This window comes from Eleutherodactylus coqui, chromosome 2 (assembly GCF_035609145.1).
Source record: "Eleutherodactylus coqui strain aEleCoq1 chromosome 2, aEleCoq1.hap1, whole genome shotgun sequence".
Taxonomy (NCBI): Eukaryota; Metazoa; Chordata; class Amphibia; order Anura; family Eleutherodactylidae; genus Eleutherodactylus; species Eleutherodactylus coqui.
The window spans coordinates 293,926,988-293,945,811 of record NC_089838.1 but is presented as its reverse complement, the minus strand read 5'-3'; the positions used below and the strand labels follow the sequence as shown (position 1 = coordinate 293,945,811).

The 18,824-nt window shown below is 47.5% G+C and overlaps 1 protein-coding gene across 4 annotated transcripts in view; it reads right to left on the bottom strand.

Moving 5' to 3' along the window:
* LOC136612715 (uncharacterized) overlaps positions 1 to 18,824 on the bottom strand; it is a 50,185-nt gene that overhangs the window by 5,337 nt on the left and 26,024 nt on the right. For all 4 annotated transcript variants that reach the window (XM_066593265.1, XM_066593263.1, XM_066593266.1 and 1 more), the window contains 3 exons: positions 17,069 to 17,123; positions 6,826 to 6,895; positions 6,586 to 6,727 (listed from right to left, as the gene is read on the bottom strand). In XM_066593265.1, coding sequence (XP_066449362.1) covers positions 6,586 to 6,727; positions 6,826 to 6,895; positions 17,069 to 17,123 — 267 coding nt within the window. The remainder of the gene's footprint in view (positions 1 to 6,585; positions 6,728 to 6,825; positions 6,896 to 17,068; positions 17,124 to 18,824) is intronic.

Genomic DNA, 18,824 nt, shown 5'->3' with positions numbered 1-18,824 from the left:
ATTATCAGCTCCAGCCACTACACAGGGGTCAGAGCTAGAGATGAGCGAGCATACTCGATAAGGCAAACTACTCGAGCGAGTAGTGCCTTATTCGAGTACCTGCCTGCTCGACTCTAAAGATTCGGCTGCCGGCGCGGGTGAGAGGTGAGTTGCGGCGGTGAGCAGGGGTAAGTCGGGGGGAGAGAGAGAGAGATCTCCCCTCCGTTCCTCCCCGCAGCTCCCCGCCCCCCGCCGAATCTTTAGAGACGAGCGGGAAGCTACTTGAATAAGGCACTACTCACTCGAGTAGTTTGCCTTATCGAGTATGCTTGCTCATCTCTAGTCAGAGCGATTTGACTCTGTTCATAAACCTGTGTATTTTGCAAGCACCAGAATAGCCGATCAGCAGGATCAACGACTGCTAACTAGGGATGTGCGAGCAACAAAATGCTCGGGTGCTCGTTAGTCGAGTTGACCTCTTCTTAATGCTCGAGAGCTCGTTTTGAGTAACGAACCCCATTGAAGTCAGTGGGAGACTTGAGCATTTTTCAAGGTGACCCATGCTAAGCATAAGGGAGGGTGTGGGAATCACCTGAAAACATCAGAAAGTGATGGAAACACCACAGAAACGGATAGGGAACACCAGGGGTAGCATGCATGGGTGCATCTGAGGCTCCCAGATCCCACTATTAAGCCAAATTGTGGGCAAGAGCCTGGTGGTCACTCCCCTAACAATTCACTTGGGACAGACCATAATCAGCAAGGCACACGCGCTGGCACATTTTAGCTAAGCACTAGAGATGAGCGAGTATACTCACTAAGGCCCATTACTCGAGCGAGTAGTGCCTTAGCAGAGTATCTCCCTGCTCGTCTTTAAACTGACGGAGGGGGGCGGGGAGATCTCTCTTTCACTCCCCCCCCTCCCCCCTCCCGGCCGCAACTCACCTGTCACCGGCGCCGGCCCCCGAATCTTTAGAGTCGAGCGGGGAGATACTCGGCTAAGGCACTACTCGCTCGAGTAATGTGCCTTAGTGAGTATACTCGCTCATCTCTACTAAGCACCACACTAGGTGCAACCAAGGCCAATCACCGCCTGCGGATGACACCGCTGCCTTTTCTCCTGTGTTACATGCTGGCATTGCTGTCCAATCCTCCGCACGCGCCTGCGTCCACAACCCCCAACAAATTTTTCCCTGTGCAGCATGCAGCTGTCCTCATGCCACACGGTCGCTTGATAGCCACACCAACCACATGTATATTTATAAGTGTGTATTGGACGGGGACGAACTGGAGACACACATGGCAGAGGGTTGGCAGGGCCTGGCAGCGACCCTCTTTGAAAGTGTGGGCGATAGCCCACAATGCTGATGAGAATTGATGATAAATTGACGTACGATCATCATTCCAATCCCGTGCCACCTCCGTCACAAAATTGTCAGGAGCCACAAACGTGGACTCAGATGCCAGTACTTCTACACATCTCCACAATACAGCAATGCATTCTTAAACCAAAGATTGGTTTGAAGCAGGAGGTGTCGCCAAAGCAGCCACCACAGGTATACAATGAGCCTGTGAAAGTCTCATGAAATCAGTCATGCTTCCTGTGAACGCTCCAATCCAGTATCTTGGATAACTGTAGTAACACAAGAGATAATACATGGCGACCAGCGGTGACCCCCAGGGATGCGTGCGTTTATCAGACCCAAACCAATCCAGCTGTTTACCACTCAGGGCATTATATGTCAGAGGACACCCAAAAACAGGCAGTGTACAATTAGTTGTCCTGTTATACAGCCAAGATTCTTGCAAATGCCTTGTGCGCACTACTGGTCCCAGGCAGCCAAACCACTGATGGACACAATGAGAGGAGTTGTAGTCGTAGAAAGGACTGTTGGGTTACAATTATCCCAATCCCATGCCACCTTCGTCACAAATTTGTCAGGGGCCACAAACATGGGCATAAAGTGGATGCTAGTACTTCTAACCATCAGCACAATTCAACAACCCATTCTTAAACAAAAGATTGCCTTGAAGCAGGAAGTGTCGGAAAAGTTGCCACCACAGGTATATAGTGACCCTGTGAAAGTCTCATTAAATCAGTTACGGTTCCTTTGATCGCTCCAAAGACTGCCTGAACCGTGAAGAAATTGGAGTTGGCAAAGCGGGACAATTTATTCTGTGTATGTGTCAGATACCTGAATGCCGCTATGGGAAACCTTTGTGTACCCACAGTATAGACGAACCCCTGAAACCTTTCTGTAGCAAGAGTATAGGCGAACTCCTGAAACCTTTCTGTAGCAAATGTATTAGCGAACCTCTGAAACATTTCTGTAGCAAGAGTATAGGCGAACCCCTGAAAAATTGGTGTACCAAGAGTATAGGCGAAGCCTGTAAAAATTTGTTTGCTATGAGTATAGGCAAAGGCCTGAAAAATTGGTTTGCTGCGAGTATAGGCGAAGCCCAGACAAATTGGTTTGCTCTGAGTATAGGCGAAGCACAGAAAAATGTGTGTACCAAGAGTACAGGTGTACCCACGGTGCAGGTGAAACCCAGAAACATTTTTTAAAGATAGAGCTCGTAGTTGCTTAATTTGCTAATTGAGCCTGGAGGCAGCACTCGGAAAAAATTAGTCTCGACAGAGCCTTTAGGCCCTCTGAAAAGTTGGCTGTTCACCGTGCTGACATGCTGGGTTTGGAGGAGGAGGAGAAAAAGGAGGAGGAAGATCAGAGAGGGATAGACCAAGCAACTTCTCCCTTTTTTTGAGGTGATAGAGGATGCATGGTTCTCCTGTTCCAGATTAAAGAATCTTTATGTTCCGCTGCTTTCCACTGGTGGAGAAGAGAAGTCTGGAGAAATCCAGCCTTTGTTCATCTTAATGAGTGTAAGCCTGTCGGCACTGTCAGTTGACAGGTGGGTACGCTTATTTGTGATGATCCCCCCAACAGCACTGAACACCCTCTCTAATAACACGCTTGCGGCAGGCCAGGCCAGCATCTCCAAGGTGTACAGCACAAGTTCGTGCCACGTGTCCAGCTTTGACACCCAATAGTTGTATGAAGCAGAGGGATCACGGAGGATGTTGGTACAGTCGCTATTTACTCTCTCACCATCTTTTTACACTGGTCCCTCCTACTCAGCCTAGACTAGGGAGTGGTGACACAGTCTGGCCCGGGAGCCATAAAACTGGCAAAGGCCTTGTAGAGTGTTCCCCTGCCTGCGCTGGACATGCTGCCTGATCCTCGCGCCTCCCCTGCTAGTTAGCATCAGTTGTTCCAGCAAGGCTTTGTGGTATTGCATCACTCTCGTACTCCTTTCCTCTTCGGGAATGAGAGTGGAAAGGTTCTCTTTATACCATGGGTCGAGAAGCGTTTAACACCCAGTAATCCGTGTTGGCCAGAATGCGTCTAACGCGAGGGTCACGGGAAAGGCAGCCTAACATGAAGTCAGCCATGTGTGCCAGAGTCCCAATATGCAACACATCGCTGTCCTCACTAGGAGGACTCTCATTATCCTCCTCCTCTTCCGCCCATACACGCTGAACAGATGTGAGGGAAGTAGCATGGGTACCCTCTGCAGTGTGGGTAGCAGTCTCTTCCCCCTCCTCCTCCAATACGTGCTGAGAAACAGACGTGAGTGTGGTCTGGCTATCAAGCGACATACTGTCATCCCCCTTATCCTGTTCTAACCACAAAGCGTCTGCCTTTATGCTTAGCAGCGAACTTCTCAGCAGGCAAAGCAGCGGGATGGTTTCGCTGATAATGGCCGCATAGCTGCTCACCATTTGTGTAGACTCCTCAAAGTTTCAGAGGACCTGACAGATGTTTGCCATCCATGCCCACTCCTCCGTGAAGAAAGTGGCATATTACGTTGGAGAAACCATCACCAAGGTCAGACCTGCAATCCTCGGTGTGGGTAGCACGTAATCGTTCCCAGGGTCATTCTCGGTCCCAACCTCCACCAAGTTCACCCAATGTTCTGTCAGGGAGATGTAGTGTCCCTGCCCCCCAGCACTTGTTCACGTGTCCGTCGTTAAGTGGACCTTCCCACTAACCGCATTGGTGAGGGCACGCTTTATGTTCCGTGAGATGTGCTGGTGTAGGGCGGGGACAGTGCACTGGGAAAAATAGTGGCGAGTGGGGACCGAGTACCGAGGGACCGCAGCCATCATGTTGTGGAAGGCCTCAGTTTCGACTAGCCTGTATGGCAGCATCTCCAGGTTGAGTAATTTTGCAATATACACGTTTGAAGATAGTACATGCGGGTGGGTGGCCGCGTATTTCTGCTTTAATTCTAACGCCTGTGTTAGCGACAGCTGAACACTTCGCTGGGAGATATTGGTGGGGGCTGTGCAGGACCGTGGAGGTGAGGGTGTGGGTGCAAGCCAGGAGGCGCTCGTGCCTGCGTCTTGGGAGGGGGATTGCATCTGTGTGCCAGGTTGTGGCACAGGGGAAGAGGCAGTGGTGTGACCCGTAGGCGGTGAATGGCCTTTGTTCCACCTCATGGGGTGCTTGGTCATCATATGCCTGTGCATGCTGGTGGTGGGAGGCTGGTAGTGGTGGCTCCCCTGCTGATCTTGGTGCGGCATAGGTTGCACACCACTGTTCGTTGGTCGTCCGCGCTCTCACTAAAAAATGTCCAGACCTTCGAACACTTAGCCCTCTGCACGGAGGCTTTCCGTGACGGGGTGTTGTGGGGAACAGTTGGGAGATTATTTGCTGTGGCACTGCCTCTCCCCCTGGCCACCCCACTGCCTCTTCCAACCTGTTTTGCTGCTGCACTTGCCTGGAGCTAATTCACTGCACACAGAGACATGATATGATAGACTCTAGGCAGGGCCAGAGAAAATTGACCCATTGTATAGTGCTGAGAACTGGGGCTATTTGACCGCACACAGGGACTGATAGATATGATAGACTCTGGGCAGGGCCAGAAACAAATTATTCCACTGTATAATGCTGAGAATTGGGGCTAATTCACCGCCCACAGAGACTTGTAGATAGGAGAGGCTTTGAGCAGGGCCAGAAAATATTAAACCACTGTATACCGCTGATACCTAGGCCTAATTCAATGCCCAGAAAAAATTAAACCACTGTATTGCGCTGATACCTAGGGATAATTTACCGCCCACAGAGACTTGTAGATACGACAGGCTGTATGCAGTGCCAGAAAAAAATAAAACACTGTATAGAGCTGAGAACTGGGGCTAATTCACCGCACACAGAGACTTGTAGATACAAGAGGCTCAATGCAGTGCCAGAAAAAACCAACCCACTGCATAGTGCTGAGAACTAGGGCAAATTCACAGCGCACAGAGACTGCTAGATGTGAGAGACCCTGAGGTATATAGCGTACACCAACACACGTGGGCAGTATACAGCTGGGATGCTTGAAAAAAAAAAAATGGTGCATTACTGGTCCCAGCCAGCCAAAATGTTAATACACACAATGAGAGGAGTAGTCCTAAGAAGGACTGTTGGGTTCTTGTAGTCAGGATCTCTGCCTAACCGCAACCTAATCCCTACACTAACACTTTCCCGATCTCAGCAGCTCTATCCATAACCTCTGCCAGCATGCGTCTGAGGCGAGCCACGGGCGGCAACAGTTTAAGTACTCGGCGGTCAGCTGATCCCGCCAGCCACTCACTGCTGTAGATGTGCACAGGGTTGGCACGTCACAGCAGAAGTGGTAATGCCTCCCCCGCATGTTTATTGGATAAAAAATGGCGCTAAACATGTGAAGAAGGGAAATGAAATTTACTCGAGCACCGCGTGGTGCTCGACTCAAGTAGTCTAATACTCGATCGAGCATCAAGCTCGGGCGAGTGTGCTCACTCATCTCTACTGCTAACCTATCCTTTGGAGAGATCATTAGTAAAAACAGTGCTGAAAACCCCTTTAATTTAGTGGGGCAGAAAAGAGGAATTATTAATTTGGGGGGGTTGGGGGGGTAGAAAAGGGGCATAATTAATGAGGTGAAAGGGTGACATTACTTACAGGGACGGAAATGAGGCACTGTTACTGATGGGGACATAAAACATGGCACTTTTACCACGCGAAGGGGATTAAAAACAGCACTTACTGCGTGGGGCCCAATTACTATCTGAGGCACCATGGATTGTGTAGAGGTGTGGAAAATGTAGGAAGGGTGATGGCAAAGCAAGGAGCCAAAGATGTCTGTGTGTCAAATTCTGCAGAGACAAGTTGTGGCCAGAAGAAGTCATTGTGGTAGCCTGGAACTGGATATAGAAGACATAATCATTAAATCTTGCCAAGTCGGATATCTGTAAGCCGAAGCCATCAGTATAGGCAACTGCTGGCCACCACCTTGCACCACTGGTTTAACTAGTAGGACATTTCTGTATTGATAAATGCAACAGGAACCTTCAGATATGCTCAGAAGTATTTTCACCAATGATCTTCACTACTGAACCCTGTTGTATGTACTTTTAGATACTGGGCTGCAGTGACAACTAATCTCTTTGCAGGGTGCCAGACAGCACCCATTAAACCCCACTTGTTGGACATATTTAGTTGGACCAAAAATCTCTTGGTCTACAATTGCATGAACAATCAAACTGCTGAATTGTCTGGAGTAGGATAAAGATACCTGCAGGAAGTCTGCCACCAGCTTGGAAAACTTCTCCTCGATATAATGGAAAACTTCCTTATGGAATTGGCTCTGTAAGTGACGTTTTATCTCCTCATCGTAAAGGGTGCGGAAGTTGCAGAAACAGCAGGTAAACTGGAACCTGGAGGGGGAACACTTGGTTATTTCAGTATGGTCTCATATTTTACAGTGTAATACATGCTATATTTATTTTTATCCACTTTACTCTGCATAATGTACCTTTTAACTATCGTCTTCGTGGGCAGGTGCTTGATCTTAATAGTCCTTTTGAAAGTTGACTGCATATATACTGTTGGAAAAAGAAGTCAAAGACAGTATTGACAAGAAATTAGTATGCTCTCCCCATGTCTGCGAGAGTTTTCTCAAGTTTCTCCATTTTCCTCCCATACTCCAAAAACATAATAAGATAATTAGATTTCCATGAACTTGGCCCTTGACTGCATGGAGCTCTATGAGAGAGTTCTGTTGCAAAGGAAATGAATACCAAACACCCCATAGACTCCAATTCTCAGCATTCACCATGCTGCTATACATTCCTGAAAATGGATGAGGTTAGCCTGATTAATCTGGACTGATAAACCAGAAATTCTGATAGACCATATCTGGCACTTCTACACACATAGCAATTGGACTTATTATGTTTCCCCGCATTATATCTCATCCATTCCAACCAAAGATTGTAGTCAGCGTACCCAGTCTCACGGCCATAGTGTCCTCAAATGTGGGGTCAGCTATGGCCACCATGTTATTTGATTTCACTATCTTGGGGGCCAGGGGGTTGATCACTGGTGAGGGACTAGGGGGCGGTTTCCAATCTAGTGCATCTTTCTGTCCCCTAGTTTAAATTTCTCTAGGGGATAGTCTGAGCCCCTCCCCCCATATTGGTTCCCCACCAATATGTTCCGGCATCCCCAGGACTCGAGTTTTCTATAGTTAGGGTGAGGGGCATGCTGAAGCCGGATCTTGCGAGCATGGTTACATCTGGCAGGTTACCTCCTCGGGGGCGGGGGCCTTCTTGCAATGGGAGGTGTGGATCCAGGAGCTCTTTCCACTTAGTGTCACTGACGTGGCCGTGGTCAGCAACATTTGATAAGAACTGTTGTATGTAGGTTCAAGGGAGTGTTTTTTCACATATCTCTTCATATACCCAGTGTTCTGGGAGTAGATCATGGGTCTCTGTGTTGGCCTCTGGATCTGGAATCAAAGGAAACACCTGAGTATGTACTTTGGTTAGGGGGCTCTCGGGCCAAGGCATGCCAGTCTCTTGGGACATTTTCAGCATTCTGTTCTTCAGGGTGCCATTCAGTCTTTTCACTTTCCCACTACTCTGGGGTTGGTAAGGGGTGTGAAAGGCCACGTTTACACCCAGGGCTTCCCAAACTTCTTTAGTCACAATTGCAGTGAAGGCTAGTTCCTGGTCACTCTCAATCACTTCTGGGACCCCAAATCTAAACACCACCTCGCTGAATAATTTCTTTGCTGTGGTCTTCGCCATCATATTAGTCACTGGGTAGGCCACCGGCCAACCCGAGAACATGTCCACCATTACCAGTGCATATTCGAACCTGCCGCTCTTTGGGATCTGTATGTGGTCAATTTGAATCCTCTGAAAGGGGTACAGGGACTTGGCCAGGTGTTTCTGGGGGATCTTATTCGTGCGTCTGCGATTGCACTCTGCGCAGATGACACAGGACTTGCAAAATTTGTCGGTGAGAGAGGAGATGCCCTTTGGATAAGGTCATTCATCAGTGTCTTAGATAGGTGTGCAGGGCCATGTGCCCATTGTACTACGGCTGGGTATGCGCATCCAGGTAGGCATGGTTTCTTGTTGACTTCATAGAGGCCATGTTTATTGGTTGTGGCTCCTTTCTTCACACTGTAGTTCTTGTAGGTAGCTTTTGTCCATGGGGAGGGCTTGCACATCATCACTGGCTCAGCCTCCACCTGACTCCCAATTCTCTGTGGTCCTGCAGCTGCTTCCTTAGCTGCCATGTTCCCCAAGTGGTTACCTCGTGCTTCTGCAGAGTTGAGCCATCCATGGGCTTTTACTTTCAGTATGGGCTGGAGCAGTGCATCCATCAAATCTTTGATGGCCGCATGATGTTTCACAGGAGCAACAGCTGCAGTCAGGAACCCATGTGTCTTCCAGATGATTCCACTCCAATCGAGTAACTGGTTTTGGTACAGACAGTCGCCCCCTTTCCCTCGGAGAACTTGCAGGCTGAGGTCAGTGCTTGGAGCTTGGCCTCCTGGGCGGACCTAGCTGGTGGTAGCTCTTGAGCTTGGAGAATGGTGTCTTCAGTGGTAACTGCATAGCCTGTGTGGTATTTGCCTTGGTTGTTAGCATACCTGGAGCCATCAACAAAAATTGTGAGGTCGGGTTCTCCAGTGGCATGTCAAACACAATGGGAAGGTGTGAAGTTTCTTGTTTCATCAGCTCAAAGGAGTCAGAGTCAAAGTCTACTTCTATAAGTTCTTCTCCTTTTGTTTTTTTTTACTCCCTTGGGAATTGGGAGGAGGGTAGAAGGGTTGAGGATGGTACACCTTTGAAAGAAGAGAGAGCACTGAAGGCGGAGGTGTCTGGCCGCTGAAAGATGCTTGGGTTGGGTTTGGTTCAGGATAGCAGCAATGTCATGAGGATCCAATAGCACCAGTGATTGCCCGAGGATCAAGTCCAAGGTTTTGTCCAGAAGAGCTTGGGCTGCAAAGACTGCCCGTATGCAGGAGGGGCCACTTCTGGCAACTGGGTCGAGGCGAGAAGAAAAGTATTCAATGGGCCCGAGTCTGTTTTCATAGGACTGGGTAGGACCCCAGTGGCATGTCCTTGTATTTCTGACACGAAGAGCTTGAAGGTCTTGTCGTAGTCCGGTAAGCCCAGCACTGGGGCAGAGGAAATGGCCTCCTTGATCAGGGTAAAGTTGCATAGAACTTCCGGTGAGAGACTGAAAGGATTAGTCTTCAAACCATCGTACAGAGGTTGTATCAGTAGGGAGGCTTCTGGGATCCATGCTCTGCAGTAGGTGATGAATCCACGGAATGCGTGAAGTGCCTTTGGCTCTTGAGGTAATGGGATCTGCTGTATGGCAGTAACTTGATCTTGGGTGAGGTGTCTTGTATCCTTCGAGATGCAATGACTTTAGAACATAACTGACGTTGCGCACCACTGAAGCTTGGGTTTTGAGGCTTTGCACCCCTTACTGCTAAGAAAGCAGAGGAGACTCTCAGGTTTTGTTTCTGCCATGGGTAGGTCATCAGCACACAGTAGCAGGTCATCTCTATACTGAAGGGGGACAACATTTGGATTCTCCAGTTGCCATGTATTCAAGATGAGGGCCATGGCTTTGACAAATTGACTTGGAGAGTTCTCTGCTTCCTGTGGCATTACTGTCCAAGTGTATAGTCTGCCATCATGACTAAAGGCAAAGTGGTATCGGCAGGACGCGTGCAGAGGGATGCTGAAAAACACGTTCGCACCACTGTAAAGCACATAGCCGAAGGTGAGATCCCAGAAGGTAAGGTGTGAGGGTTGGGCACGATAGGTGAGTCCAAGACGGTGGCTTTATCAACGGCTCTGAGATCTTAGACCATTCTATACTTGTCTGGTTGCCCCTTCTGGGTCTTCTTTACAGGGAAGAGGGGTGTGTTGCAGGGCAACTCGCAAAGAACAAGAGCCCCATTTTGGAGCAGGGCTTTGACCTGTCCTGATATTGCTACTGCCACTGCTATCTTGAGAAGATACTGGGGTTTCTGGGGAAGGGGTGCTCCTGGTTTTAGAGTAACCGTTACAGGTGGCACCTTGATGTGGCCAATGTCTTCCGGACCAGTTGATCACAAGTGTTCAGGTATTCTTTTCAGGATTTCCGGTGGGATACTTGACATGGAAGTCATCTGTAAGTTCATGAGGACAGGCAGGGAGCACAGCACCATGCGGTCTTCAGAGGACAGTGGGGAGGAGACTGTGATTTTCCTATCTTCAGTGAAGGTGATGGCTGCTTGCAGTCTAGACAGGACGTCCGCTCCCAGAAGCTTCAGAGGACAGGTAGGAAAGATGACAAATCTGGCTAGGAAACCTGGGAATGGCCCTACTTGGATTGGGCGTGAGTGGGTTGGATCTGGGGGTTCCATCAAGTCCCACACAAAAGACATCTATGTTAGACAGGAAGAAAGGGGCCGGCAAGTCTGATGTAAAGATCACACTTCCAGCTGCACCTTTGTCAATTAGGAAAGTGGTAGGGTATCTCTCGATAGGATCACTTTGGACAGAGGACCGTCTGGCTTAATCAAAGACACAGCCATAGATGGGCAACATGACACAAGCTTGCCCAAACCCTAGCGCAGGAGGTCCAGACTTTCTTGGGTGGGGAGACTGAGATGACGGTGGGTATGATTTGCCAGGGAAGCTGTGGTGATAGTCTTGGGGTTGCTGCCGTTGACCACTCTGGGATCATTGTTGGCACCACATGTGTCTGGGTCTTCTGGGGACCCTGAACTCCCTTTTGAAGTGTCTGGGTTGGCCAAACTTGAAACAGGTTCGGACATTTTGCCCATAAACCGGCGGCACAGTAAGCATAAGCGGTGCAGTCCACTTCTGACCCCCTTGGGATTAGAGGCCTTTCGCTACTAGGAGAAGGGTCTCGATGGTGAGGGACTTGAACTTTGGACTCGACTTGATTAGGCCCTTTTTAATGGGCTTTTGAAGTCCCATAACAAAGGCCGATGACAACATCTGTGCATGTGCCTTGATCTGGGTAGAGAATTAGAGGTCATGGAATGTCTGGGTAAAGCGGAGATGAAACTTCTCTACGGACTCCCCCTTGTCCTGAGTGATATCCTGAATTGTGGTAAGCTTGGTCAGCCAGGCGATCTTGGGCCCGGGTGAACCTTTGTGGCCGATTGAGGACTGTTGCTTCTGTTGATTCTTGGCTGCAGCTGTCGGGGATAAAATAGAAACCTGAAAATACCTCAGTAATGAAAACTGGTAACCCCCCTCTGCAATAAAGTGGAGGTGTTTGCTCATAGCACCCCAAGGAAAATCCAGATATTGCGTCAAAAAATGCACTGAAAACCGTAATTTGAATGGTTCCTGTGAGCAACTCCTAATTTTAATCTGCATTTGATGAATTTCAGTATCAATTGCTTTGGTTCTGCAGTATAACGAGTCAATACGCTGTCAGTTCTCACATTCTACTTTTCTTTGTTTTTTACAGGCATTTTTCATCCTAGTCGTTTTCTGCTGCTTTGGATTGTTAGATACATTTGTGTTTTTTCTATTGTGTACTTGGTGCAGCAAAAATAACATGCTAACTTCATTCTGTTGGTCATCAGATTCAAATTTTTTTTGTTGTGCTAACAAATTACTTTGTCGCCATCTTCTATCTACTATAACTTTATCTTTCCATCGATGATTCTGTAAGAGGACTTTTTTTGTCGGGATAACCTGTAGTTTCTATTGGTGCCATTTTGGGGTACGTACAACTTTTCGATCACTTTTTCCTAGAGATGCTCAAAAGAGTGTAATTTTGGCGTTGTGTAGTCTTTGTTTCTAACAGCATTCACCATGTGGGATAATGTATTTTCTCATTTGTATCATGGGGGACACAGCTGAAGAGTGTGGATATAGCTACTGCCACTAGAAGGCGGACACTAAGCAGAAAAAGTGTTTACCACCTCTGCTAACTATTCCCCGCCTGCAGGCACCAAGCCAATCAGTATCAGCTTAATGTCCATAGGAGGCAGACCTTTTTCTTGCTGTTCTTCAAGAACCTCTTGGATTAAGGAAATACAGGGAGCCAGAACTATCCCCAATACCCCAACAAGGCGGGCGAACAGAACTCAATTAACCATTATGCTGCCTGCTCTGCCTTAAAGGCAGGTGAGTACAGGGATGTACACTGCTGGAGTTGTGGAACCCACTTCTTTCTCTATGAAAGGGTAAGTATCTACCCCATTCTGCAAAGAGGGGAGTATTCACCCATCATCCCTCTTGGCCATTACAACCCCCATCTTCTCACTAGGGGTACAGTTGCCCTTTCATGGGCAGATGAAGAACTTGACCTGCGTCAGGAAGGGGGGGTCACCTAACTATAAAGACGGCCCTCACTTCAGGGTAAAAATCTCTCCACCACTGTCCTGCCCATTTTTACCCTCGGGTACACATTCACATGTTCAGCAGGGATCCTTAGGTCGGCTAAAGCGGGAAGGCTCTACTCCAGCTCCCCACAGCTAGCAGAACACTCTTTCCTTGGTGGTCCCAGCTTTCTACAGCACATGATCTGTGCCAGAACTGCTTGGCCTACAGAACTTCCCCTTCGCATTTGGCAAGTCATACAGCCCATAGTTTCTTCACAACCGGTATTCCACAGTCAGCAAGTGCATGCCAAATGCATTTTAACACGGCCGGATCGTACTTCCGGTGCCAGAGCTGCGACCCGTGCCGCAGGTGCCTATTATTATACACCACGCCAGCTTCTTACCCAGCGCCAGACGTCCACCAGCCAGGGAAAGGCCGGCTGCACACGAACGGATTTGCATTGCGGAATGTGCGATGGGTGTCCGCACAACAGTTTTGCAGCAATTATCGTTTAGAACATGCTATGGCAAAGAACTTCTTCCTGCACAAGCGGAAATCATTTACGATTTCCGCTCGCGAAGGAAAAATCACAGCAAGTTTCATTTTTGCTCGGTTTCCGCGAGAACAGGTTCCATTAAAGTCAATGGCAGCAGTCTGACCCGCGGCCCTTCCGCAATAAACATTTAAAAAAGAAAATCTGCACTTCGCATGTCAGACGGCGAGCCGTGCGGACCATCCGCAGTACAGGAAAAGAAGAGGAAATACAAGTCTGAGAGGACGCCGGGTGCTGTCAGCGCCGGATTCCGCTGCAGGGGCCCTTTTGCAGAACCCGTCCCTAAGCTTCTGGCTTGGTCAGGGCGCGGTTGTACCAGTATTGTATAACAGAAAATGTAAAAGGAGGGCTTCCTATCCTCACCACCAATCCATGTACAGCATACCTTCCTTCCTAGGATACAATTGCCTCTCAGGCTCAACAAGGTCCACCCCCACATCCTCTCTACCTGTCCCTCAGCCTCTTCATGCAGGCTTGTTGGGACCCATGGCTTCATGCAGGTTTGATGGGATGAACACAGAACTTAGACACATGTTAAAAATGAAGAAAAATATGTTTATCAAATACAAAGAGGGGGGAATATCTGAAGAAGAATATAATGCGGTCTGCAGAAACTGTAGGGCAAGTGTTAGTAAAGCTAGTAATGAACTGAGGCTTGCAACAGAGGCCAAAAGCACTAAAAAAGGATTTTGGGGGTATGTCAAAAGCAAAAGAAAAGTCAAAGATGCATTGGATGCTTACAAGATGAAAATGGAGAATTGATTAAGAATGATGTTGAGAAGGACAAACTTTTAAATTCCTATTTTGTATCTGTTTTCTCTCCGAAAATAGATGGAACATCAACTGATCGTGCTTGTGCTATTGGGGGAATAAAAGAATGCAGGCTATCTATAAGCAGAGAGATGGTGAGGGAACACTTAGCTAGCTTAAATAAATTCAAGTCTCAAGGTTCAGATAAATTACATCCTAGGATACTAAGGGAAGCAACGGAGGTAATTGCTGAACCACTCGCCATAATCTTTTAAAATTCCTGGAGAACAGAAGTCCCAGAAGATTGGAAAAGGGCAAAAGTTGTCCCTATCTTCAAAAAAGGGAAGAAGGTGAATCCAGGAAACTATAGGCCTGTGAGCCTAACTTCTGTACCAGGAAAAATCTTTGAACAAATTATTAAACAGCATGTATGCAAGTACTTGGATAAAAATGGAGTAATTAACCAGAGCTAGCATGGGATTGTAACAAACAAGTAATGGCAGACGAATCTAATTTCCTTATATGACAGAATCACTTACAGGGTTGATCAGGGAAATGCAGTGGATATAGTATAGCTTGACTTTAGTAAAGCGTTTGACAAAGTATCTTATACTATACTTAGTGAAAAAATGACCAAATATAGGAATGACAAGCCAACTGTTAGGTGGATTCACAACTGGCTGAGTGATTGTACTCAAAGAGTGGTCATAAATGGCTGCACATACAAGTGGAAGAATGTATCAAGTTGGGTACCACAAGGCTCTGTCCTAGGCCCAGTGTTGTTCAATAGTTTTATAAATGATGTGGAGAAGGGAATTGATGGGAAACTGATCAAATTTGCTGACGACACAAAGCTAGGGGGGATAGCTAACACTAGAGAAGAGAGGGAGAGTATTCAAAAAGATCTAAAAAAGCGTGAATAGTGGGCAGCGACTAACAAAATGGTATTTAACAAGGAGAAATGCAAAGTCCTAAATCTGGGCAAGAAAAATGAAAAAAAGCACATACAGAATGGGAGGAATTGGGCTAAGCAGCACATATGAAAAAGACTTTGGTATACTGATAGAACATAGACTGAACATTAGTCAACAATGTGATGCAACAGCCAAAAAGGCAAACACAATTCTGGGATGTATTAAGAGATGCAGACAGTCTAGATCACGTGAGGCCATTATTCCCCTCTACTCTTCGTTAGTCAGACCTCATCTGGAATACTGTGTCCAGTTCTGGGCACCCCACTTTAAAAAAAGACATAGACAAACTGGAGCAAGTTCAGAGAAGGGTTACTAAGATGGTAAGCGGTCTGCAAATCATGTCCTATGAGGAACGGTTAAAGGATCTGGGAATGTTTAGCTTGCAAAAAAGGCTGAGAGGAGACCAAATATCTGTCTACAAATATCTGAAGGGTTGTCACAGTGCAGAGTGATCAGGCCTATTCTCATTTGCACAAGAAAAGACTAGAAGCAATGGGATGAAACTGAAAGGGAGGGGACACAAATTAGATATTAGAAAAAAACTTTCTGATAGTGAGGGTGATCAATGAGTGGAACAGGTTACCATGGGAGGTGGGGAGTCGTCCTTCAATGGAAGTGTTCAAACAAAGGCTGGACATATATCTGGGACCATTTAGTGAATCCTGGACTGAGCAGGGGGTTGGACCCGGTGACCCTGGAGGTCCCTTCCAGCTCTACCAGTCTAGAAGTCTATGGATTCCAGGACTTCTCTTCTCATAGAAGGCTTCAGACCATCCAACAAGGATTCTTGGGTCCGTTGCTTCTCAGATCTACTCCGAACTTGGTAAGCTCTGCTTGGTGGATAGTTCCCTTGCTCTATTTGCCCCTCCTGCAGTACCCACTTGCAGTACACCTATACAGTATTATTTTATTAAGTACTGCCCACGGCTTTATTTTAGCACCATATTCGACTCCAGAGTGGAAGACTCCAGACAGGGTTCAGCTAGAGTCACATACTATGCACGCTCTTGCTGCAAACACTAAACTTATATGTGGCCGGCAGGCAGCTATAAAAACACACTACTGGCACACCTCCCGTTCAGCCCCCAGAGACTGCCGAACCGGAATGTGGACACTCCCTGTCACAGACTGTCTGGGACCTTACTAGGGCGTCTTCCGCAATTCCAGAAAAGCTGGACCACTCTATCAGTAAACTGTTCCAAAGTGTGTCTGACGAAAGAGAACTAGGCCTTCTCACTCAAGGCAATCATCTAGATCCCCTTCATTATCCTCTCACCAAGCCCTTCCTGAAATGCACTCGGAACCTCCCTCCAGAGAAAATAGTCACTCATGAGGTAAACTGGCCAAGTTCCCCTCTGATTCCAATATGGATGAAGCTCCTAAACTCTCCAATGTGGTGCATAGACCAATATTCACCGTGAGGAATACTCTGCAGGTCATAGATCAGTTTATCTGCGAAGCCTCCTTGGAAACGGACAGACTCTTAGCTCACGCATCAGCGGCTTCAGTAGCCACACACCAGACCCTGTGGTCCTGTCCCCTCCTTCCTAAGGTGGTGTTGGCATTTCACCTCAATCAGGACATTGTCTTGCCTTCATTCTGTCCCTCCACAGCTCATCTCAGAAAATGCGCTCTCCACAAACCAGATCTAATAAGTGCCTTACAGATCTACCTTTCCCAGACGGCCTCTTTCAGGCGTTCTGACTCTTTTCATTATCCCTGAGGGACCAAGACGTGGTCTGTGGCTTCCAAAGTGGATTCGATCAGTAGTTTAGGAGGCCTACTGTGCCGAGGGAACAGTGCCTCCCTTCCATGTTACTCTGCATTCACCAGGTGCACACCTTTACAGATGACCATAAATGGATTGCATGCGTTCTCCTATAATTTTCCTACCTCCCTGGGAAAGTTTTTGTTTTTTTAAATATTTAATGATTTTTTATGCTTTTATAAAAAACAACATTATTTTTACTTCTCTTTTTTTTTAGTCTCCATAGGGAACTTGACTCACCAACTGTCTGATTGATTGTCACAATATATTGTGATACTTCATGCTATGAGCAATTCTCTCCAATTTTCCTTTGCAATTTTTTTTATAAATCTCCCCAACAATTGTACCTTTATTCTTCTGTTCAGCAGCCTGCTGTAGTTTCTTATCTGTCGATCCTATCTTCTAAAGGATGAAAGGAAAATGATACAGAAATATGGTCAGCAGACATGTCACACCCTCTTTAGGCCGCCTGCAGACGCGGGATTTCCGCCACTGAAAGTCTGCATAGGAGTGCATTACAATACGCACTCCTATGCAGACGGCCACGGTTTGGCCACGCGAAATCTCGCGCGGCAAACAAACCGCGGCATGTCCTATTTTTGTGCGAGGCTCGCAGAGCCCCACACAGAAACGTCACTCACCCGCCGCCGGCTCCGCATGTGCACATGAAAGAGCCTTGACCGCCGGGCGCGGGTGAGTATGCGCTCGTTCCTGCAGGCGCTCGGGTCAGGTCCCGCGGCGAGAATCCTCGCCGCCGGATCCGACCCGCTCGTCTGCAGGCGGCCTTAGGCTTCATCCTCATGTTTGTCTTTGAAGATAATCGTTGTTTATGGGCTCTATTATAGCAGATGGATGTCAGAGGTTGGTGCTCCACTCACAAAACCTCACTACTATGACACAGAAGAGAGATCTGGTGTGTATTAACCCCTTTTAGAACATAGTAACACAGTATGTTAGGCTGAAAGAAGACAATGTCCATCTAATTATAGTTCAGCCTGATTCTCTCCCCCCCCCCTCCATGTTGATCCAGAGGAAGGCAAAAAAAACCATTGAGGCAAAAGCCAATTTAGCCCATTGGGGGGGGGGGGGGGGGAGGAATATTTCTTCCCGACTCCATAATGGCAGTCAGAATAATCCCTGGATCAGCGTTTAAAAGTTCCTACTGGACTCCAAGACCCGGATCAACAACCCCCGCCAGTTATTTAATGTCTATAACCTGTAATATTATAGCACTATAGAAAGACATCTAGTCCCCTCTTAAACTCCTCTATGGATTTTGCCATCACCACGTCCTCAGGCAGAGAGTTCCACAGCCTCACTGCTCTTACAGTAAAGAACCCCCTTCAATGTTGGTGATGAAACCTTCTCTCCTCTAGATGTAGAAGATGCCCTTATTATCGTTGCAGTCCTGGGTATAAACAGATCCTGGGAGAGATCCTTCTTCCGTCCCCTAATGTATTTATAAATAGTTATTTGATCGCCCCTTAGCCGTCTTTTTTCCAGGGTAAATAATCCCAATTTTGATAGCCTCTCTGGGTATTCCAGTCCTCCCATTCCACTTATTAATTTAGTTGCCCTTTTTTGAACCCTGTCAAACACTGCAACATCTTACCTGGGCACTGGTGTCCAGAAATGTACACATTAATCCATGTGGGCCTTGACTTGTGCCTTATATAGAGTAGAAGAATAATGCCCCCCGTCCCCCACCTTTCCCTATACCTCTTTAAAAGCACCCCAAGAGTTTATTTGCTTTTGCAGCTGACTGGCATTGATTGCTCCAGTCAAGTCTACAATCCACTAGTACCCCCAGCTCACTTTTCCCTTGCAGTACCCCATTTAGTGTATATTGGTGACATCAGTTTCTCCTGCCTATGTGCATAACCTTACATTTATCAATATTGAACTTCATTTGCTATTTGTCTACATTATCCTCCTTTGTATCACCTCCCCAGACCCTCCTATCTATCACACCTCCAAGAACCTCTAGACTGTCTGCACCCATTATTTCCCTGAGACCATTTAGTCTCCCCTGTCACCTATTTCTCGTCTCTCCTACCCTAATCTGGCTGCTGAACACTACCACATCACCCTCAGGCGTGCCCT